We start from the raw sequence: 24,238 nt of genomic DNA, 5'->3' as shown, positions 1-24,238 counted from the left end.
TATATGTATTGGGTGTAGGTCTAGGAAAAGCTTCAGTAATGGCTTAAAATTCGTAGCTTTTACAGGTTTTGTAAAATAGTATTCCTCAACAGAGCTTTTTCTTAAAAAATATAAACGTTATTAATTAAAGCACAAAAAATGTCGGTAAGTAAGATACCGCAGCACAACTTGATTATGCATAACCCATAAATGGGCGTCCCATGCGGCGTATACTTGATCAGGCGACACATCCTTTCCCATCTTCCAAGACAACAAATCAAACTCTGTCCTGTCAGATGACATCAACCATCTGCCACACGTTGGCCCAAATTACAAGACATTCGCGGGGAAGAATTTATGTTTTACAGGCCCGACGGTCCCGACTGGTCCTAAATAATTGCCAGTTGCCGGCCTGGAAAAGTAACAGGAGCACGTGCACGTGGCGACGACGCCGACACATTTACGCCCAATTGAACGATTTTCCGGGAAAATGGAGAAGCGGGAAAGGGACTCTGGAAAGGGACCTCCGTGTGGCCGGAGGGCATCCGCTCAAAAGTGCAGTCAATTTTAATTGCTTGTCTGATCGCAGACAGGGGCTATTAATAGGCTTATGGTTTGCATGATATACCGATATCCCGATGCGAAAGCCTCCGTCGTGTGCGGCTTTTTGGGGGCGTTAGCAGTGGCTCGCTTATGCAAGTGGATTGTTTCAGCCGGAGCCAGATGCAGATGCATCCGCAGGTGCCCTTGCCACCCGATAATCGCTGCGGTTAGTCGGGACCGCCCCAGAATGGCCCACTTCGAGGCCGAACCTCCCCTGATACCTAATACAATTTGCATACGAAATTTCCGTCTGCCCAATTACAATTCGCCCAAAATAGATTAGTTCCCAAAAAGCCAAATCATAATTTTAATTATGTATTTGGCCGGCGCTCCGACTCGACTGGTAATTAAAAGTTAAGCATTTTAGCATTTCGATTTGATTGTTTTATTTCGATGATCCAGTTTAGTTTAATTAGTGGAGGATGGGTAAGCGCTGTCATGGCCATTGCACCTGCAGGTGGTAAATGCCGATTGCCGTGCTTGTAAATATTTGCCCTGCCAGCAGAATGGAAAACTTATCGCACGTTTCGCAGCCAGACTTTGCTTAGCGCTGTTTAACTATCAGTCGGCCGGGAAAATGAAGCACAGAGCGGAAAAACTTTCTATGTAAACAGGACTCGTGTTGACGAAGCCGTCTTTAAGTCAACTAAACCTGTGCACTGAAAACTAGGAAAGAGACTAAAATAATATTATGATTTCTAAAAACTAGAAGTTCAATTTGGGATCCCATACGGAAAAATGTGACATATAAATCGGTTAAAAAAGTTACCCTCTTTTAAATTATAAATGAGAATATAGATCGCTAGGAAATCCCACCACAAACTTATAGAGGTATTCCACATCAAAATCGGAGTCCAACAAGGCAAGTTATGAAATGTAGAAGTTCAGTTTTCGGTCCCTGTACTGAAAGTCATTGGAATTATGGAAAGTCGGACACAAATATAGGTTAAAAATTCGACAATCTTCAAAATGAAATATTTAAATGTAGATCGTTAGGGAATTCCACCACAAACTCACAGAGGTATTCCACATTAAAAGCGGAGCCCAATAACTCAAGTTATGCAATCTAGAAGAGCGGTTTCGGATTCCCTTTCCGGAGGAAAACAGCTCTTAAATCTACACAACTTCATAGTAGAATAGTAACTTCGAAAGTTCTTTTGGCTCTGTGCACCTCCTGGTGGTGCCGCTATCGCTGGTGTATTTGCTTATTGTGTTTGTAAACATTGCTAACAACTTGAGTAATGCCGGCGACAATGCCAGTATTGCCACTTGCCACACTGCCACGCCCACACCTACGCGTGCAACTGCTAATAGAGGGTGGGAGAGGGGGATTCACCACCGCTGCCTTGCAAGTTGTAAGTGCCCAAGTTTTTCAATTAAAAGTTGCTACCTTTTGTGTGTTACTGCGGCGGCATAACATAAATACGCATGTGTGTAGACATTCGCAGCTAACGCGGACTTCCCTAGGCATTTCCTGACTTTTCGCCTAATCACGATGCCGCTGATATATCAATAAGCCACAGGGCAGAACGGAGGAGGATCGCATGCATTATAAATCAGCAGCAACCAGAAAGCAAACTCCTGGCAAACCAAACCGAACCGAACCGAACCCAGCCAAACCAAACAAACAGGCAAACAAACGAAACGGCGAACGACAGGTGTTGAAGTCGAGGGCATTATAAATTCATACGAAAAAATACCGAAACGTCAAACAAATTGCAAGTTTTCAGTTGCATTTCCGCAAAACGTAACTGAAATAATACGTTGCCGGCAACGCAGTTGCCAAGTATGCAACAAAAGCTGGTGTTGTGGTTGAGCGCGGGTTTTTGCATAGCCCGCGCGGCTCTGGAGCTCACGGTACCTCCGTGGTTATCGGATGGCGGGGCACACGGACAAATTGAAGGTAGGCCATGTGGCAGCCCGGGGCAACGTCTTCGACTTTACGGCACGACCCTGCCCCGCCCACCGACGCCACCGCCCCCGGCCCCTGCCACGCTTTTACCGCTCGCCCGACAAGTTGAAATGTTGACGGCTCACTGACATTGTCTGCCAGTGTATACGTGCCCTGCTGTGTGGGTGCACTGAAGAAAATACAGATTTTAAACTATACTCATGGTCAAGAAATTTTAGTGAGTAAAAATTATATTATAAACCTCTAAATATATTCACATTCAGGAAAAGGGGAACCAGAACACTTATTCTTGTTAACCACAAAAGTAATTTCAAAATTCTTCAGCATAACAACGCGAATTCTTCAGTAAAAAGGAATTATAAAATTATAAAATTTAAAAAAAAAAAAATTAACAGCAAATTCCTTAGGTTCTTAGATTTACAATACAAATAGTGTTGAGAAGAATAATAAAATAACCTAATTATATATTTTGATGTCCAATAACTCATTTTTGCCGATGCGTTGGTGCTACACCATATCATGCTTATAGGGATCCTAAAACTTCGTTGAAAAATCAGAATGATCTTTAAGTAGATTATTTTTCCGAGTGCTGGGCCTGCGAGCTGCATGCATGTATGAATGATATTGTGGCTCGACATGGCTGCGCTGCAAGAATCTCATACAAAGTTATGCAAATTCCGATTCCGTTGTCGCTGTCGCCGCTATGTTGACGTCGCGAGGGCTCCGGGATGTGGGCTGTGGGCTGTGGGCGTGGCATCGGTTTCTGCGGTTTGGCATGCATAATTGTTGGTTTTTAGTTACACGTGAGTCGGCCGTGCGAGCCCTTAACCCGCCCGGTACCGCCGTATATTCATCCATGTTATTTGTTCGCCGTAATTGTCTGTCTTGGGCACCGCCAGCATTTGGGCTATTAAAAAATACAAAAAGCTTATTTAAAAGTATGCATTTCTTTTATGGGGTCTTTGTATTGACTGAAAGGTATATGGAAATGGTTATAAATAACTGTATGCCGGGGATAATACAGTGGGAAGAGGAGGTTAGGAAACACAATCTGCAGTTTACCTAAAAAGATAAACGACTCTCTAAGCTAATAATATCGTTATTCACATTTATATTTTTTGTAATGGAAGGAATCCTTCTCGGTACCATCTGTTCTGATTAGAACCCATTCATAACTCTGCGTAACTCGAAATTCCCAATGGCTATGATAGATTGTAAATCACATGCGGGCAGAACAATAATCATTTCTCACGCATTTGCCATTTTCTTGTAGCTCACCTACAGAACCCCCAAGATCCCCCAGCATACTACATATCTCCCGCAGAAGAACTACAACGGGGGGCTATCATCAAAAAACAATTCTCTGCGTAGCGTCCGCAAAATAATGGACGTTAGGCCGCGCGTCTTGATAAGCTAAATGATAAATTGTTTTCACTCGTGACATATGTACACACGCCCTTGCGAGTGGGTGTGTTTGGCAAACTTGTTACGGATGCTGGCCTCGTATGTGTGTGTGTGGGGAAAGTTGTTGTGTGCTTTCTCTGCTTTCACTAACAAAAAAAGAAGGAAAATAACTAAAAAAAACAGAACAGGGCCAAGGAAAAAGGCGGAGCTGGGAAAACTTGTAAATGCGCCTGGGCACAAAAGTGGAATCTAATAAGCTCACGGCTAAATGTGTTATGATGAATGACATTGTCAGCCGCACACGGAATTTAAACTTTTTTGCCCTGGGACCTCGAGCAAGGCTTATAATTGAAAACTCTAAATACTTGAGCCCCCCGTTTCAGAAGTTGGAACTTTTCCGCGCAGGCTGAGACTTGATTCGGCCTCGCAGCTAATCAACTAATACAACAGATCCGCCTCATTCATTAAATTAAAATTTCATCCCGCTCATCTGGTTTGATTGCCTTGTGCCTAAGTGGCGGTGCTGGTCGTGGTCGTGGTCCTCCAGAAGTTCCCCCTTCAGATTCCTGATAATATTGCGGCTGGCAGTCCCAATCCCAAACCGAATCGCAACTGTTGGCACTCGGCGGCTTCTTGGCCTGTTTGTTTATTTGCCTGACAGCGGGCACGCACCCCTCCTCCCAAGTATCTGAATTAGGATCTGTATCTGTATCTGGGAAGCAAAATCCGCATCCGGAAACTATGTTGGCCTGCCATTGAAATTCATAAAGCATCAATGGCCCCACCGAGCTTCGCAGCAGCGTGGCTCTTTTTGTTTGAAATCATTTGCTTTAATTCAAGTGAAAAATTATTTAAATTGGTTATCAAACGTGCGGCCCAGACAAGCATCAATGTGGCTGCGGCTGCAGATACAGATTCGGATACAGATAGAGCTTCGGATACAGATACAAACGCAGGTGAACGTGCTATAGACATTCGTTAGGGAAATGGTGAAATGTTCTTTGTTTTCCCCCACACACAAATACCGTTTGTTGCCGGGCTCTGGGCGGAAATGAAAATTGATTCCGACTTAAATGAAAAATATTGATCAAAGTAATTTCTTGGCATTTGCCCAGGTATATGAATTTGTAATATTTTTTATTTAGTGAAAAATGTATGAGCCACATAAAATATTTCGAATGCAGATAGACAGCAATGGCGCCTGGATCCACGGGGGAAAAGCCGACTCACTCGGAAATTTCCCTGCGTGTTTATGGGTATTAATATTTGAAGACCGAAACAAAAACAGTCGATAGCCATTTTTCCTGATGGCCTCATGTGCATTAAATTCAAAATTGCACTGCTCTCCCCTCTTTAAAATGCAAAATGAAACGAAATGTGCTGCATTTGATAGTTTACTTTTTATTGTTTCGTATTATCCAATCATATTATGCTATTATGTACCTCTGTTATGCTCTCGCTGTTCTCTCCACGGTTTAGACTTAGGACTAGAGGGCTCTGTTCTGCACTTCAGTTTTGATTTCACTAAATATATATACTTTACTTTAATCGTACTATATAATGTCACCTGGCGGCTGGCTCCCGCGCCATTCGCATCTGTGTTCTGCTTTGTGGTTTATTGTTTTAAATTAATACCTTAACTGTCGTTACAATTACGTTTAATTACATTACAAATGTTGTAGTTGCAAATGCATTGGTTAAATGCAAAAGAAATTATCATTACGTGTAACTAACTAGGCTCGGTAATTATAATTAGAATTTAGTTAAGTATTCGTTATCGAATGACAATAAATTACGAATCGAATTTATGTGTGTGAGTGGACTACGCTATAGTTTCAATGACGTTACTCATCTGAGGCATATAAAAATGCGATTTCGATTACGAGCATTGTGTGGGCTTCGCGGGCTGCGCTGTAGAAAATCTCAGGCCTGCGGTAGGAGTAGAAATCGCTCGTAAAACATATATCCTATATAGAAGTGTATATAGACGGGGCAGAAGGGGCATGCGATAGTTAAAAACGGTATCGTATCGTAGCCACTCGGGGCTTCTCCTTATATAGTACACACACCTAGAAGTCTTTTGACAAAAATACACATTTATACACGCATATACAGGATCCGGTGAAGACTCTCGGGTGCATTGGCATACGAGCTAGGTAGGATACTAATTTGGCCAGTATTGCGTAGGCGTGTCTCGGGTCTTTCGGGGTGAGCTTGCGTAATTACAAAAATTACATTACTTCGGCTACGGCTATCGGTATCGGTAAGTTACAAATTACAGATTACAGATTACAAACTACGAATACGTTTTCCTGCTTGTACAAAAAATTGCTGTTGCTGTTTGCGTTGCCTTCGCCTTGTCCTGAACATAAAGTACCACTCATACACATCCACGATATAGCTATAGGTATGCACTATATTATGACAAACGTGTAGAAGTACATTAGACATTACCTACGAGTAGTGTGTTTGCGTACGGGTAATATAAGTATGTATCTATATGCAACGTCCATCTGTCGTCTGAGTATTCTCTTTTTGGTTTTGTTTGGAATTCGCTGATTATATGCATGGCCATGATTTACGTTTACATTCAATGTACGTGTGTGTGTGTGTGTATGTGTGTGCTGTGATTTGCTTTGTTTTATGCATGAGAATGGTTTGGTGTGACTCGCTTCTTCTTCCTTCCGGTTCCGCTTACAGCAGTAAATTTTCTAGATGCGCCGCATACTCGTCCTCCGAGTGGAACTCCAGACTTTCGCTCTCGCCGGGACTGCGACTATTGTAGTAGCTGGTAAATACAGACAGAAAAATATAGCTATTGAAAAATGCCATATACAATTTTAAAATGTTTGTCCTGAACTTAAAAAAATTTCATTGAATGCTCATTTGCTTTGAATTTTAGAACAAGTAATATTATAATAAAAATATTTTTTGTATCTCAAGGATGTATGGTTATTATTTTTAGGTTAGAACTTTTGAAAAAGTTTAGAACATTAAAGAAACAATAATAATAATTATGGTAAATTCAAGTACTTTCTTGAATTAAGAACATTTGCTCTCAAATCCTGTGTAAATAAACTTTGGGTCAAATGTTCTTAATATTAAACTATGTGAACAATGTTAATGTATACCTCTCAAATACTGTGATTGTATATGAATTTATGACAGCTTAAGCTAATGTATGTGAAATGTAAAATATTTTCCCACAGTGCTCAAGTGCTTATTACCACAGAGGTAATGAGCAAAGTTGGCGAGTAATAAAACGTTAATGCCAAATCAATAGGAAACGTGTGAGTACCTGCTGCCGTCGAGGTCCCGCTTCTTGCGCTTGCGGTCCTGCGAGAGGGCCTCCACGCACAGGATGATCAGCTTGCCGTCGCAGGACTGGCGCTTCTGCTCGAGCAGCTTGTGCCCGTCCAGGTTGCTGGCATAGCCCGACTTCAGCTGGTCGCCCGAGTGCCAGGCATCGCAGTACGTGTCCATGGAGCGCTCTCCATTGGGCAGCGAGCCGTGCCAGACCATCTTCATGGGCCTGAAATCACAAGATTTATTTACCGAATTTGGGAAATATGATTTACCATTATTACCATGAAGGATCCGTCATCACATTCTTGCCGCTGAAGCTGTAGATCCGTGGCGCCTGCGAGAAGAAGCCACCTTGGCCATTGAAGATGCCCTTCCAGGAGTTGAAGAGCACATCGCCGCGGGTATTCACCACTGGCAGATCCCGGTCAGCCGTGCGGACAATCGTGTCCAGATTCTGAACCCTGTAAACGAGCCGAGAGTTAAGCATTCCGTTTATGGGCGCACAAGTTATGGCCGCCATACGAGCGGCAATTACACGCGAACAAACAAACTGCCATCAAAAGATGTCTGAAGGGCAGGTGCTCGCTTATTTATTTATGTTTTTCGCTCGGAAAACTCCCAACCCCCTCCGGTTGCCCGAGTACTCGGTAAATAAATTGCACGAAATTGTTTTCACAAGCTTTTGTTTTCATACTTTTCGGGCGCGCTTTTTCCGCCTTTGCTCTCGCATTCGCCTCGCTTCAAATATCAAGATTATGCGGCAACTAATGAGTTCCCAAAGTGTCGGCTCAGCCGGGAAACGTGGCGTATGAGCAACGTCGGGCATTGGGGCGGAAAGTACTCAGTGCTGGACGGGATTTGCGGGTGGAAAATGCTTAATAACTAAACGGGATAGCAGGAGACCTAATACGCGTGGAAAACCCCAAGGAAGATAAGACACACTCGCCGGGTAGCAGGTACCCAGTGCGAAGTACTCACCTGGAGGAGAGGAATGCCTTGAAGGTGCCCAGGAGGCCTGCCCGGCGTCCTTGCCGATAGCAGGCGAAGTCCGCCCCCCGGATGCCCTGCAAGTCGCCGGTGGAGGGCTCGTTCAGCGCCGCCACGCGCAGCTATTTCGGATCCAGGAAAATATGGCATGAAATTAATGCGGAATTTATGTCAAGCATTTTAAGATCTAATTAATACAGAATTTAATAGCCGGGAATTGTTTGTCTAACAAAGGTCGCCGGCAAGTAGACCCCGCGGGGCCAGAGACTACGGGAAAAGTGATGGGTAGGAGTAATGGATAGTAAAATACTTCAAATAATTGTCGGGGCTCTAAGGAAACAATAACAAGAAAAAAATGCAAAAAACCTTGGGGCACAAAAAAGAACAGCACTCATAAAAATATATAACAACGTGGGCCGGAGCTCAAAGGTCGGATCTACACAGCTTAATTGAGGGGCAGGGAGATGGGGGACTCACCATTCGCGGATACCACTGGAAATGCGATTTTAATTTCATTTTATTTTCGATTCCGTTAATTTTGTTTGAAGACGCAGCCATTCGACGGGGGACAAAAATATTCGTATTTTAATAATTTCTAAATGGAAATTCTGGGCATTCTAACACCGACACATAGAAGGGAGCTCTCAACATTCTTGACTTTCGTGTGGGTTGCGAATCGTTGAGAACAAAGCTTCGTGGATTACCCAAAGCAAAATGGACAAAATTCAATCAAGAAGCGTCTAGTTAAAAAAGCAAATCACACAGAAACACACAAAGGAAATGGAATTAAACATATACTTATTTGTCTAGGCAAAAGAACAGGGTTTCCATCGGACCAATGGATACAGACAAAAGCAGAAATCAAACTACACCAATTGTTCCGGGACAACAGAACTTCAAATGCAATTTTCGCTAATTAGAAATATTTCATTCATTGGCCAGCAAACAAAATCAAATTATTTATTCAACGAGTGTGTGCAAGAATAGTTGGCAATTTTGAATTCACCCGTTCCTGTTCTTGTTTTTTTTTTTGTTAATTTTTAGTTGACACTACGATTGCGATATTATGGATTTAATTACCGTTTCGTATTCGGGCGCGGTTGTAAACTGCATTTAACGACAATTAATTATAGATAAGTTTAGTAGGTTATATCGACAACATTGGCTTCAGTTCGTTTCACTGAGTGTTCATGATGGAAATTAGGAACAAGTAGTGTGTATGTCTGTGGTGAATTCTTGGATGTTCTTTGAGAGATGGCCAATCATGGATAGTTATGTTAATCTCATAGATACTTTTAAGGCTTTGGTAAACAGCTAACCATAATTCGCCAGCTCTCCAGGGTATTATATGTTTTTGTTAGCGACTCTCGGCGGAAAATGACATTCAGGCGGGGGAACATGAATGTCAGAGCTTGTCGGTCCATCAATAATTCATTGTGAACTCATCAAAGTCGAGTACAATTAATGCACACAAAGGGAATCCCAACTAGGGCTCCTGATTTCCATTCGAAGCGCTCTTAATTTTTCCCGGCATCAATGTCATTATCCCGCCGCGTGGCGATGTGGGGGAACAGAAACAGAAAGTGCAGAAAAATAATGACAATTTCGCCATCTCCATGGCCATCACCATCGCATCACTCACCGTGGGCGTATTGATCAGGGGCGGAGGACTGTTGAGCAGGTTCTTCGACTGCAGGTCGAATCGCATCGATGGCGCCACCGTGGTGGGCGGGGCGGGCGTGGCTATCGGGACCAGGGTTCCCAGCTGCAAGGATTCGGAGCATACAAAGCGGGAATTAAATGTGGAATCGTAATTAAAAGGCGCCGCGACAACAAATAGCGTTTGACGAATTCGTAATTAATAAAACAAGAGCTCCGGGCAAATATGCAAAGGAGGACCCTTTCAAGTAGTTAATATTTCAGCGGGCACAGAAGGCAAACAGCCGAGCTCTCCAGCCCAGCCACTACGCGATGAAATCAGCGTTGTATTGAAACTTTTGCTCAAATATTTGCATTACGTGTAGGAAAATATGTAGCTGTCCCAGTCCCAGTCCCAGTCTCCGGAGCAGGAGTTCCGTTCCCGACCAGCTCTTCCCCACTGTATTAGGGTCAAATTTTCGACAGCCATAATGCGCGACGTCGTCTGACAAAAGTTTTAATTACTATTTTGAACTTTAAGTAGTCGACTCGTGTACTGAAATCTAATTAGGCTGGAGCCGAGCTACCATCTCGGTATCTCGGCAGACAGCTGTGTATTTCGCCCAGACGAATGCGAAATGCAAATGGGAACCCAAGTACACTACTAGAAAATAAAGAGATTTGACTGAAATACATCTTAAAAATAAAAGCCTGGAATTTCAAAATCTTTTTTAGTTTATTAAAGTTTTTAAAATATGGTTATTAACTTCAAATCAATTTCAAAAATTCAATTAGATTTTGTTTAGTTATGTAAAAGTTTTTACTAATCATCACTGTATCAAAAAAAAACTATCAAAATATGTATAAAAGAAGGAAAGTACGATACCTTACAATTCTTTTAAAGTATAAATGTAAAATAGGTTTGTTATATATTATAACAAATATATTTATATATAAATAACAAATAAAATCCAAATTAAATTTTAAAGAATTTGTAGATTATTTCTTTCTGTGCAGCCAACTTCCTGACTCCCCGACGCGCCGAGATTTCGCCAACAAAGGGTCCTTTGCTTTGGCCCGATTTTGCCATATTACTCGGCGCACCCTGACAGTTCATGGTCCTGTGCCGGGTTTTTGTTGTCAAAAGTATTTAAATGCCGCCGTCAAAGGCAAGAGATTTCGTTTTCACTCCGTGTTGCCTTATGCACATGCCAGTTGCCAGGAGTCAGGAGCTGGGAACAGGGAACTGGGAGCCAGGAGGCCTTCTGCACGCCCCCAGGACAACCAGGCCAGCCCTGCTGTGCCGGCTTTTGTGCCCTGCAACAACGGAACCGGAAATCGAATCTCGAGCTGCTTTTTGCAGCTCCCCAATTCTGCGAATTTCGTACACTTTGGCCCAATCGAGGCACTAGTTTCCCTTCGCTTGGGTTTCATTTGCCATTTTTTTATGATTTCAATGACGCAACAAGCAGGCGAAATTGTGGCCACTTTGGTGCTTAAAAAGCTATTGAAAAATCGCCCAATTCAGTGGGTAATTTTGCCGACTTCAGAGGTCTTCGCAAAATGCTGACCCAAGCAAATTGGGCAATAAAAGGATCGCACAGGGCGAAAGTTCACCTTGAAGGCCGGCCGAGATTAATTGGCATGTGGCAGCGGTCGGCATTTCAGAGGATTGTCCAGGGAACGACAATAAAACTTCGATTTCCGTTTAATATTATTTTTAATCTGGCAAAGGAATTTATGGCTCCAAGGAGGCAGACTGCCCACTTATCCAGCGATGCATGTCTTATGTTCCATCCATAAATGTTTTGGGCCCCCGACTGACTGACATGCCACATTTCCCTGGATATTCCCTGTATCCTTGTGACCCCTAACCGGCAGAAGTGGAGGGCCAAGCGCAAGTCAATATAATTGAATAACGCAGAGATACACACAAGTACACACATGTGACGGGCGGCAATCCAAAGGCAATCAGTCAGTGCGTCTGCAACATTTAATGTGCAAATAAAAAATGAGCCGATACAAGGAATCTCACTTTATGGCAGGCAAAGGAAAATAAATAAATAAATAAGCAGGGGAGCCGAAGACAAATACCATCTTCTGGCCGGGCCTGTCTTTTCTATTTTGTGCATGCATTTGTTTTACTCCTATTTTTCCCTTTCCCTTTTTTGGAGGAGCTTATGGCCATAATGGAACAACAGACGGCGGAGCGGGCTGTATAAAATAATAAACCGCCCGCCGGCGGGCTCAGCGCCTGTCATATTTGGCATTTTAAAAGCGCCACCCGAAATTCCCTCTGTTTGCTTAGGAGCCAGAAATCAAATCCCACCCAGAACCAAACGAAAAGCGGGGGATTTTGGGCCAGAACTCACCGCAATGTACTGCCAGCCCTTGTTGACGCGAACCAAAAGGGCCTCCTCCTCGGTGATGTAGGCCAGCGTGCCCGGCGGATTGAGGGCAGATTTCTGCGAAAAAGTATATCAAATTGAAAGAGTTTAAAAATACATGGCAATGGCCAAATTTAACCAATCGCCACCCACTTTTGTCATTTCATCGATGTTCTGGAAGGTGACTGCGCCGGGCACAATCTTCATGTTCATGTTCGATGAGGAGGCGGAGAAGTAGGGCTCCTCCTCGCCGCCATTCAGGCCCAGGGTTCCATCGTGCTTATGGGTGTGTCCTGCCTGCCTTGGAGTCTCTGAAAGGATAATTCACGCATTATGGCACATCGTTCGGTATCCTGCATTCACTAAAATTTGATTTTTTCCATGTGCTAACTCATCACTCACGGAAGTGTGGGAATATTTATTTGCGTGTGCTTTAAGTCGTTTCGTTAATTAGAATATGTTTTAAGTGTAACAGCCTACATTGCAATTTACAGGTAAATCAAGCTCAAGCAATTAGAAATGTAAGTCCATTCTCTACACTTGGGAAGCCAAAAATGATTATTATGTTATCTCAGCCTGTGCACTTCACTGATAGTAAAAAGGTAGTAAGTCCATTAGTTGCATGGACCATTTAAATATTAAGGGTATGAATTATTCCATTAATTTGCTTAATTTTTTGTAGAAAAATAACTTTAAAAACTTATTTATACAAATTTTACGCTAATTAAAAACTTCAAATTTCTATGTTTCTATGAATATATTTTTCATTAATGTTTTTTTCATGCAATTTGATATATGATACTAAATTAAATATACAATATTTTATAACAAAATCAAGTGCAGATTTTATTTTGTCTTTTCCATTTTTGTAACAGTAACTTTAATGGGTTGACCTAATTGAATTTAATAAATAAATATGCCTTTTATTTGCAAAAGAAAATTTGTAATAATGAACATAGACTTGTAATTTGCATACGTGGAAAGGTGCGCTTTAATATTTCATTTGCACATTCACCTATTCTCTAAACTGAGTGAAAAAGTCAAAAGTTCGCCAAGGTATGCCAAATACTGGCTTTTAGGTTACAGGTAACAGAAATATGTAATATCTGTGTGTGGGCCATGAGTCGGGGGTTTTTACTTCTTTTTTTGGCGGAGGAAAAGTAATGACGGTGTGAAAATACGCGCATAAAGAAAATGTTTACACGTTGTACTCTATCAACGGCAAATGAGTTAATGATGATGTGCAAATATGTGGAACTCACCGCCCATTAAAGGAGCTGAAGCTAGTTCATGAAAGGATGTGTGAGGGAAGGAAACGAGTGTTGGGAACTGAGGGCAATTAGCTGGTTCTACGGAAAGTCATGCAACATTCATACTACTGCTAATCTGGTGGATGGAGTTGAGATTGAAGATTGTAGTTTTAGTTTTAGTTTAGTAGTTCGATTACCGGCTGTGCCATCGGGCCGATCCCGAAGATCTTGCAGTTCTCGCAGTGCTTTGAGTTCGTCTAAGGATGAGCGCGCTCCTTGATGACCAGGAGACGGTACAAATGACATGGATTGATATTGGTTGGATAAGTTAGGTTTGGCTCTTGGATAGGACAATGCTAGGCTATGTACAGATACTGACCACTAACTAAGCTCACAAGTGACATATTTACAAACGGTTTTGCAGAGTATGTTTAAGGATTCGCTCACCTGGTCGCCCGTAGTAGGAGGCATCGCCGTAGAAGCTGCTCCGCAACTCCATGCCGGGCTCTCCCTTGGGTCCGGAAATCGATAGACCCGGCAGACCTGGTGGTCCCGGCGGTCCTGGAGGTCCTGGCATGGGAATGTACTGCACGCCGCTGCTGTCGCCATCACCTCCTCCGGTGGCGGGTATGCCAGGAGGTCCTGGCAGGCCATCCCGACCATCCTGACCCCGGTCGCCCTTTTCACCCTTGATCTGCAAAGCGAGTTTAGCCCAGTTTCAATATCTCGTAAGCCCCCGGTGATCCATCAACTTTCTGCCGCCAGACGGGGCGTACACTTGTCATCGACTTTGGGCACTGACTTACCCCTTCGCGTCCGCCGGAATCGCCCTTTGGTCCCTTGGGACCCATCTCACCCTTGGGTCCTGTCATTCCCGGGCGGCCCTGTGAATCAATTAAATAAAGGCCCATGAAAATCAGGGAATCAATAAGAGAACTTTCATTAAGCTGAAAGGATAATACGTCAACCAGTGTTTTTTCACAGTTTAAGGTCGCTTCAATTATGAAAATGATGTCCTTTATGGTGGCACGTAGCAAAGTTTGCAGATGGCCGGCAGGAATCACATTCACTTGCCCGTAAGTGGGAAAGTTGAGAGCAAATTATAAGATCATTGGCAGCCAAAAGGCAGCAAAAGTCAGCCGCCACATGGATGCCTCGTGAGGAGCACTTGCCTCCAACGGGGCAACTTGAACTATGGCCAAAAAAGAAGAGGGGGAAACTTTTGCCATTCCGGAGTGCAACAATTCTCCTCCGGTGGCAACGTTTTTGTCTCTCCGCCCGTTCCGGCAATTGAGCCAAAGTTCCGGGTCCCTTTCCATTTTGGAGGAGCATCTCATGTAAATACGTGGCTGCGATTTTGATTTCGGGCGGTAAACGATGCCAGTTGGCACAGAAAGCACACCATGCCGGGTAAAGGACACCGAAAGGATACGCGCCTGCCTCTCAATTCAGTGACTCTGACTCGCTGGCAAAGGGAAAGTTCTGCTTAGCCTGTTGTTATTGCCGAATAATGGCGGAAATTCCGGGTAAACTGCAATTGGAATCGTGCGATGCGATGCGCTGACTGCCGCGTCCTGAATAACCGTGATGAAAATGCACTTAAAATACTTTTCGTTTGAGTTTATTCCGCTGCGCTTGTTCTTTTTTCTTTTTTGGGTCCTTCCGTTCTGCGTCTCAACCTCTTTGGGTGCCCTGATTGTCTAGATCGCGAATGCGGCCGGAAAATATCTGTTTGTCTGCGAACTTTTCCAGCAGCAACAGCAATGCAGCCTTAATCATGGGCGTAGTAATGGGTGTGCCACGGAAATCACAAGAGTTTTTAAAAGTCGCTTTTTAGGTGCCTAAAAGAATGCAGTAAATAAAGTATAATCCTCTAACTTTATTAGTTTACTATAATTTTCAGTGAAAAAATATTGTTGCATACTTTTAGACACCTAATTTTGAAAGGGAAAAATATAACTATATTTATTTCTGTCTTAAATGTGGCAATTTTAGAAACTGATAAAAATATTTGTTTTTAATCAGTTGATCCCTTTTAAAAATGTTTTATAATCCTTGCTTAATACCTAATACTACAAATAAAAAACCTTTTGTGGAAATTGTTTTCAGCTTATATAAATATAAGATTTTAAGTATTAAAAACGTAAATATTTTCCTGATACGTTGGTAACTGTAAAATAAGTGGTATTTAAAAAATATGATGGATATTTTCCCATTTCTAAAACATTCTCTTTGCTTCACGGCCCACTCCCTTGCAGCCATGAACTTATTTTGACTACGCTTCTGGCCGGAATGGGTGAAAGCATGTGAAAGTTGGTCAATCTCATGAATATGCATGGAAAAGTTGGCGAGTGGCCGGGTCTCTCTCTCTGTCCCCCTCTCCGCCCGCTTTTCCTCTCACTTACCGAGTGTCCAATATCGCCCATGGCTCCGGGTTTTCCGGGCGGTCCAATTGGTCCAGTGGCTCCCGTTCCGCCGCGGCGCCCCCGCATGCCCTTCTCGCCCTTCTCGCCCTTAGTCCCATTGACGCTGGCCAGGCCCTCGAGTCCGCCGGGCTGTCCGGCCTGACCCGGCAATCCCGGCAGTCCGGGAGTTCCCGGTTCGCCGGGCTCACCCTTTGAGCCGCTGGGCCCGTGTGCACCTTTGTGACCCTGTTTTTCGGTTGAAGGGAAAGAAAGTGTGTGAAATGATTTACGGTCCTGTGTTATACGGATACATATGCCCAGGGGGAAAGTTTTGGGAATAGGGATTGGGATTGGGATGGATTGGGATGGGGGGCCTAGCAGCTCTCGCCTAATTTGGCCGTAAAACTCAATTTCAAACGTTTTGTCGACGAGCGAGCAAAAAATTCAATTCAAACTCATTTTGAAATCAAATCAATTCCGAAATGCCGCACACACTCACGAAATTTATGCAACGCCGCCTGGTGACAAGCCCGAAAACACAAAACCATATTCCTTTCGGCTGAGGAGGTCCCTGTGCCTTTTTGGGAAGCCCGTCTACATGTGCCTTCCCAGGACTCCTCCGTCTCCGTCTCCACCTCCATCTTAATCTCAATCTACAGCAGCGTCGCAGTCGTCGTCTTCCACATCATCAGCGCCCTAAATGGTGCGCCATAAATTCGCACGCGCTGGCTGCTGGCTGTTGGGATGCTGGATTTTGGCTGTTTTTGGGCAGGCGGAGGCTGATCCGGCCGCTGTTATTCCTTGGGCCCTCGAAGACCCGGCTCCGTAGCGCCAACTTAATACCAACTAATGAATAATTAATAAGGCAACGCACACACACGACTGCTCCGGAGGCTGTCTCGCAAGATCCCCTGTTTTGGGGCTTAATGAAACGTGGCTAATTGTGCGTGTATTCATACGTTTAAAATGCTAATTTCCATATTAGTTTTCCCCGAAAATTGTAATGCAATAGCTTGGGGTGTGCGAGTATATACTCGGCGCTTCGCTGACAAATTGGGCGTAAATTTGTCATAAAAAACCCTATCGATTTTTTCATAATGTGTGTGTGCGGCCTGGGCTGTTTGCATAATTTCTTTTTATTTCACGCACGATTAATTCGGGGTGCGGCCTCCGTGGGGAGAAACTACTTAAAAACGGCAACCTCGTTGAGCCAGATTCCTTTGCCACAAGCCGTATAAATATTACTTATGTATATCAGAGGTCGAGGGCGCAATTTCGGAGCAGTAATCTGCGACACCGGAAGTCCACGTGAGAGGCACTCGGAATCATTTGGTTAACCCAAAGCCAAAGCCGGGAAAAAAACCAGCAAACAAACAGACTAACAACAGCACATTACGCCGGCCCTGGCTGGCAGATTTAAGTTTTGAGGTTGCGCATAAAAGAAAAAGGTAGGGGGTAGGGCATCCCCTAAAGGAGGGTGTCCGAGGGTGCAAAGCCGCCCCTACTAAGCTGCTAAATGGCATACAGGGTGCAGGGTACAGGCTACTGGGTAATGGCCGGGAAGTAAGCGTCGCCTAAGCAGGATGAGCTCCCCGAATGGCCAAAACTTATTATGAAAGTAATGCCAGAGCGAGAAGTGAAAAGAAACGAAACCGAATAGTTTATGAGGGGGATGTGTGCCGTGTGGGTCCCCTCGCATCCACTGAAAATCAAATGGTCTATAAATGCACACAAATTGGACGAGAAATCTGGAGACATGGTCGTCGTCTCAAGTGACGCATTTCGGGCCAACTGCTGATAGAAATTTATGTCCCAAATTGTGTATTTCCTGCACAAATGACTGCGATGCCATAAATATGAAATTCCGGGAAAGGGGGTGAATCTGGGAACTCAGCTGGAGTCGAGCGCCCCCAAAGAATTATTACTATCTATCAAATTGGGTACCATTTAGCTGGAACTCAAGGAAGTAACTTACGAGTTGGGGCGTTTATCCTTTCACGGGGTTAATCGTTTGGCATTTATTGGCTAGATATTTCTTTTCAGGGGGTAATAAAATGTTAAATAGATTTAAACAGCGCGCCAATTGTGCTTTTAGTACTTATTGTCTTAAAAAAGGATAATTTCTTAACTATATAATTAAATGATCAATAAATAAACTTTTTGTTACTTCTTGAAAATTAATTTTTAGTGTAATCATAAAGCTAACTTTTTGGTTTTAAGAGTTTTTATTGCGTTTCTATAAAAATTTATCATGTACTATTGGATTAAAAGAAATATATCCAAACATCCATGAACTTATATCACAGATAGGGCATAGCATTTTCCATATTAAGTAATGATTTTAAAAAGATGTAGCCAAATGAACATATTATTATTCTAGTTTTACACTCGAGAGATGTTGTCAAAACACATTTTAATCTCAAGCCGTATATGCAAACCTCTCAACCCACTGCTCCAGAACAGCCTGCCAAACACGATTATTGCCATGGCCAACAGCAAATTATCGTGGCAGCCTGTTTGCTCATTTGTGCTTCTTGGCCTGATTGCCCTTTTAAGAAGCCTCAAAATCAATTGAGTAGTCAATAGGGCAGAAATTATTATACGAGTAGGCATATTTGAAACAACAATCGTGAGGGCTCGAGCAACACTTTATAATGCCTACACCTACTCCCACTCAAATAGGAACGACCGGGGAAGTGGATAGATCTAGGGACGAGGTCTAAGGATAACCCGGGCCATTTATTAGACTTGCCCCCGTGACTTACCGGTTCGCCGCGCTCTCCTTTCTGGCCGGCATCACCTTTCTCGCCGGGCACACCTTTGGCCCCCGGCTGCGTCGTGCCCCGGAACGAGCCCATCGAGTTGACCATTAGGGATTCCTGTGCGGGTATGTGTATAGGCATAGTAATTTGTTAAATATTTGCTTGTTGTACAATTTATTTTCGATACATGTAGTCGGGAGCCCATTTTTCTGATCTCTTTTTTCCCCTGGCCACAGCAGGCGGCCCTTTTTGACGAGGGACAACCCGAATACCGAAAACACACGGCGGAAAGTTGATTAATGATCTTTTTTCGTCGGTGGGCGGACCGCCACTCAGATTTCGGGGCGTGGCTAATGATGCCAAGTGGTTCTAGTCCATTACGGGCTGTGGCCATTCGCTTACCCCGGGCAAACCTTTTTTGTCTTATTAACGAGTAAGTAGTGGTGGTGGTGGTGGGAACATAAATGAAATTGTTAAAATGTTTATACCTTGAAGGTCCTGGTTGGATTCCAATTTATCTGTTATTTATGTGTTGATGGTTACAAGAATACATAATTTTTTGCATACGATATACGTTTAACAATAATATAGAGCAATGGGCGTGAAATTAAAGCGTATTAGTAGATGATTTCACTGGTTTCAAATCAAAGAACGTTTCAAAATTGCAACTTTTACGGGGAAACAGTCGTGCATTTGGGCACTTTGGCATGGGTAATTGGATTTTTGAGGAAAAACATTTGACAAAGTGAAAGTCGTGTCAACAATCAAAAGCCGTTCTAATAAACATAAAAGCATTTCCCTCCTAAGGACTCCAAATGCGCCTTTACAAAGTCTTTGCTGGATTTGGACCTTAAAGCGGATTGTATACCCTGTAATAATGTTGGACCTACCAATTTTAGATGTACTTTCCAACATTGTTGAGCGAATCTCATTATTTACCATACTTTTTTCTGTTTTTTATTGTATTATTCTATAATATATGCTCTAATTTTAAGCCATGTATCCCTAGTCCTGGTAGCCAAAGGATAACGCAGAGGGTATGACACCCACAGAAAGCTTTTAAAAGGCTCCGGCTCTGGGGTGATGATAATGATGATAAACCCTCCGACATTAAACAATGGGCGGGCCGACGGGCGAGTGGCTGTCTGATTTTTACTGCCGCCTCGTCGACCACAAGTAGCTTGACACTTTCATAAACGTAACAGTGCGATAATGATTACGGGGCTTTCTCCTCCTTTCTCCGCCATCAGTTAGAGGAAAAAGAAAAGCGGGCTATACACGGCGTTGAAATGCGGTGATAAAGCCGAGCGGCAAAAAGAAAAGTTTCGCTCTTGCATGAAAGGGTTCAAAGTGGCAACGGTGCGGATGTGTGATGTGTTGGCCTTTGTGTGGGCGACCGCCTGTATCTGTATCTGTGTTTGTGTATCCGTATCTGTGTGCGTGTTGCCGCATTTAACCGCGTGAACTGCGCGCCGTGCGCTGATAACGGTAATTGCCACCAGCTGGAACACCGCCATCGACATTGGCATGTGGCATGCGGCCTGCGGCACCCGAATCTGGAGCCCTGAAAACTGAGCCCATTGCGGCCTAAAGGGTCTGCTAAGGACTACAACTGCACGAAGAGTTATTCCATTGCTTTAAAAATTACCTCTTCGGAAAAGACAAATCTGCAAGGGAGCCATTTCCTAATATCAACATAATTAAGGAAGACTTTTGATTTTAATGATACAAATTCTATATTACCTCTCAAAATTATTTACTTCATATCAATTTGCTTTAAAATTCCTAGTTTCCTAAGATTAATCCGCTTATTTTGAAATTCAACAAACAAAAATTTGTCTGGCCAAAAAAATAGTCCCCCTAATTTAAGATTTTCTGGAAAATGGCAATTTTAAAATTTTCTATGGTTGAAATATTGTCTTTAAATAAACCTTGATGATAAAAAAGTTGCATTTCAAAATGTATATTCATAGGAAAGCCTTCTAAAACATTTAAGGAAACCAGCAGTTTGCTTGAACTTTTTGAACCACTTTAAAAAGTATCATAATTTTTCCCAGTGTAGACCCCCTTTGACTTCAGCGTCGACACGATGACTCCACTTAAATTTGGGTTAGAACCGGCGGCTCGCGTGCTCAAGACGCTTAGGCTTCGGCCCTTTCGCCTCGCCGGGAGATGTTTCCGCGAAACCTTTGCGGTTTTTAGATTATTAGCTGAGATAGGCCATTTGTGGCATTCGCGACAACGACAATGGTGGCCTCTGGACGTGCCCGCTCCTGGCAGGGAGACTCTGGCTCTGGGCAGGCATCTGAAACGGAATCAGATTCCGAGCTTGAATCTGGCACTGGAGCTGGCGTGTCGCCACGAGCCGCCAGGGTGGTAATTTTTCACAGTTACTGCGCGAGCCAGGAAGGAAATTAGTTTAGGCAAATTGTGCGGCTTGTAGAACACGACGGACGTTTACCTTGGCCAGTCGCCATCCATAAAGATGTGCGTGATTGAAAAGCAGACGGACAGGAGGAGCAGACGGAGGGATACGGACGACAGGATGCGGCCGCCAGGATACGGACAGCAGGAAACGGGCCCAGACATCCAGCAACTGCAGAAGCCATCTCACGCCCCTGTTTGCCCAATGTGAAAGGTGCAATTTTGATCGAAGGCTAAGTTTAAATAAAGTCAGGATAATTTGTAATAACATTATCTTCGACTAGCCGAAGATTGAATACCCCCTTTCTCTATTTCTATAGATAAAAAGATATTGCTTAAGTGAAATTTATAAATATTTTTTAAATAATTTTACTTTTTAATTTAAAATAAATATAAAGAAAAAAGGTATTATATCTGTTATATTGAAGACTTACAACTTTGGGCCAGCCAAATACATTTTTGAGGGTTTCAGTGGATCATTTTTAAAAACTAAATATGTTTTACAAAAACCAACTGGCTCTACCAGCAAAAATTATAAGTGAATCTTTTTTTAGGCAATTATTAAATATTACAAGTCCTACGGATGATTTTAAACTTATTAAAATTTAGTTATGTTGGAGTACTTTTACGGACTTATAAAAAAGTATTATATTATGCTTCCAACTATTTCAACATTTTAAGTTATTTAATTTTTCTAAATTAATCTTTAAAGTTAGCTTAACCTTGAAATGAATTCCAACTGAAACCCCCCTTCCAAAATTGTCAAATTAATTCTTGGTATAAGCCCGCTTAGACGTAATTTAGCATATAGACTCGTAAGTTAATTCAAATTGTTTTCTGTTATGCTTCGCTTTGGGATACTTACATCGTAATTCTCGGGCAAACCAGGCGGACCCGGTGGTCCCGGCGGACCCACGACTCCGGGCAGACCGTCGACGCCTGGCTCGCCCTTCTGCCCCTGGGCACCTTCGGACCCCCGGGCGCCCCTGGCTCCTGGCACTCCGGTGGCTCCCTGGATAAATGGAAGAGGAGAGGGGGAAGAAACGTCGCCGGCAGCGACAGGGAAATAAATCACATTAGTGGGCGTGCATATAACGTGTCCTGCTTCCTTAGGGCTACAAATCTACGTCTACATGGCCGGTTCTACAAGGAGCTAGAGTTTTTGGCGTTCCCAACTGGCTGCGGTCGATTTACATAATCGCTGCGCTTTAGACCGAGCTCATTAATCTACGTGGCATGTGGTTCGGTTCTGGGGTGTCCTAAGGGATTGGGGATTGGGGCTTGGGCTGGGGTTCGGTTTCGGGCTCGGGGCTCCCGACATTCCAATAGGCGACATGGATGGGTACACAAAATATGTGTCTCCCGATGTTCTTAATCTTATGCAAAATGGTCACGCTGTGAGCCATTTGCGTGCCACGGCCATGTTCCTGTTGTTGTTCGACTGTGTAGCTGTTGCTTATCGCCGTCCTTTAAATTAATTGCTATTAGTTAGGGGATTAGCAGTGGGGCAACAAAGTTGTCGCTGGAATTTCCGGTATGCGCGCCAGCTTGCCATATTTCACCGGGGCCTGGAAGAGCCTTTTTGGGGTGGTTAAGGCGGGGCACTTTGGGGTGGGGTCAGTGGGAGCCAGTTTTTTGGAAGGGGTGGGTTGAAAAGGGGCCTTAAGCTGGCATATTTCCCTAGCCGTTAGCTGCTGGCAACGGACCACAGAATGCCCGGCATACCGCTTTCCTTTTGATGTATTGCATCGCATTGAAGAGGCTGCGTTCCACAGGTTGCTGGAGTGCCCCAGAAAATGCGAGTTTGAATGGTTAGACGGGGGCTTCTGAAGTGAATGTCTTTGGCCTGCTTTCGCTTTCACTTTTCGCTTTTCGTTTTGAATAATTCCCAGAGTAATGGACATGCATTCAGCGTTTCTAGATTTTCGGTTAGCTGCTCAAAGTTTTTGGCCCTGTTGCGTGATAAGCACTTAAGTGAGTCGAGTGGCCCGAGGAGTGGGGAGGTTGTAACATTGTGGACTTTGCCTTTGACCCGCACAGGCACACACACACACTGCATATAGTAAATGGCAAGTACACAGTCAAGTGTAGTTCAAGACATACACAGAGACAGTCACAGGCATGGAGACATCCTTTGTGTATCCGGAGTGAACTCTTATGGTTGCCAAAGACGTTCCCAGTTGATGAGATAATATAACGAGTAGCACCCGGAGAGTGGATAAGTGTTTAAGCGTGAGCTGGCGCATAAAGAAAATTTTCGTTACGATTCGGTCCCATTTTCTCCTTTTCCTCAGCGGGTGTGAGTGAGTGTGTGCGTTAACGTTTTTTCCATTTCCGGTTACACGCACAGGATTACTCTCTCGCACACACACACACACTGCACTGTGCAAATTATGATGTTTGACATGGGAAAACATGGAGAGACCCTTCTGAAATCGCCCTGCCTCTTTGCCAATTCCCCAGTCCACCAGCAACCATCTACCATCTGCAATCCTCCTTGAAGCCACTCACTCTGGGAGATTAGACGATGTGTGTAATGAAATTGAAAATGTGTTAGATTCATGTCAAATATTGCCTTTTAGCCAACCCGTTGTAACTCGGAATTGCCGTACACACAGATAAGCCCAGCGAACGGAAGAAAAACATGAGGCAAACTTAAGCTCCGGCTACCGATAAAGACCTACCTTTCGGATCGAATTTATAGTTCAGGTACAGCAAAAACCAGACTTAAGACCTTAATTTTCGTAATGAAACAAGTAACTCTGTTTAACTAACTTCTGTTTACATTTTGATATATAATGTAGGTTAGTAAAATAAGTATACGCTTCAAATGGACTTCTTGGATAACCCCTCTTTAACTTCCTGCTACACTGCTTGCCTTAGTTAATAAACCCTCTACTAGAGTATGAAATATATAGGTAAAATGCCTGGAAATGAGATGGAACGATACTTACGGTGTGACCAGGGGTACCTGGCTTTCCATCCTTGCCCGCCGCTCCGGGCGCTCCTCGCAACGTCTCCCGCAACGACTCATTGTCCTTGATGGCCTCTAGGATATCAGACGCGTTACATGTACACTCGCCAGTGTATTTCTGCGGAGGGATGGAAAGCAAACTTAGCACCTGGCTTCGGAGCGGATCGCATTACCGCGGCACATCGTTAGGGCAGGCAAGCAATTTCG

General features: G+C 43.6%; 1 protein-coding gene across 14 annotated transcripts in view; it reads right to left on the bottom strand.

Annotated features, from left to right (window-relative positions):
- Nucleotides 1-5,279: 5,279 nt before the first annotated feature.
- The window catches only part of LOC108028361 (collagen alpha-1(XV) chain), a 58,889-nt gene continuing 39,930 nt past the window's right edge, over nt 5,280-24,238 (bottom strand). For 6 of the 14 annotated variants that reach the window (XM_050885821.1, XM_050885822.1, XM_050885825.1 and 3 more), the window contains 16 exons: nt 24,012-24,149; nt 21,923-22,069; nt 18,637-18,750; nt 15,872-16,117; nt 14,273-14,350; nt 13,914-14,160; nt 13,664-13,741; nt 12,370-12,527; nt 12,202-12,294; nt 9,834-9,956; nt 9,272-9,298; nt 8,669-8,683; nt 8,183-8,313; nt 7,486-7,665; nt 7,197-7,430; nt 5,280-6,686 (listed from right to left, as the gene is read on the bottom strand). In XM_050885821.1, coding sequence (XP_050741778.1) covers nt 6,593-6,686; nt 7,197-7,430; nt 7,486-7,665; nt 8,183-8,313; nt 8,669-8,683; nt 9,272-9,298; nt 9,834-9,956; nt 12,202-12,294; nt 12,370-12,527; nt 13,664-13,741; nt 13,914-14,160; nt 14,273-14,350; nt 15,872-16,117; nt 18,637-18,750; nt 21,923-22,069; nt 24,012-24,149 — 2,103 coding nt within the window. In that variant the 3' untranslated portion in view covers nt 5,280-6,592. The remainder of the gene's footprint in view (nt 6,687-7,196; nt 7,431-7,485; nt 7,666-8,182; nt 8,314-8,668; nt 8,684-9,271; nt 9,299-9,833; nt 9,957-12,201; nt 12,295-12,369; nt 12,528-13,663; nt 13,742-13,913; nt 14,161-14,272; nt 14,351-15,871; nt 16,118-18,636; nt 18,751-21,922; nt 22,070-24,011; nt 24,150-24,238) is intronic. The other 8 variants (XM_017100141.3, XM_017100150.3, XM_050885824.1 and 5 more) reach the window with 5 other exon arrangements.

The sequence above is a fragment of the Drosophila biarmipes genome, chromosome 3L, assembly GCF_025231255.1.
Source record: "Drosophila biarmipes strain raj3 chromosome 3L, RU_DBia_V1.1, whole genome shotgun sequence".
Classification (NCBI taxonomy): domain Eukaryota; kingdom Metazoa; phylum Arthropoda; class Insecta; order Diptera; family Drosophilidae; genus Drosophila; species Drosophila biarmipes.
This window is presented reverse-complemented; position numbering and strand designations above follow the sequence as displayed.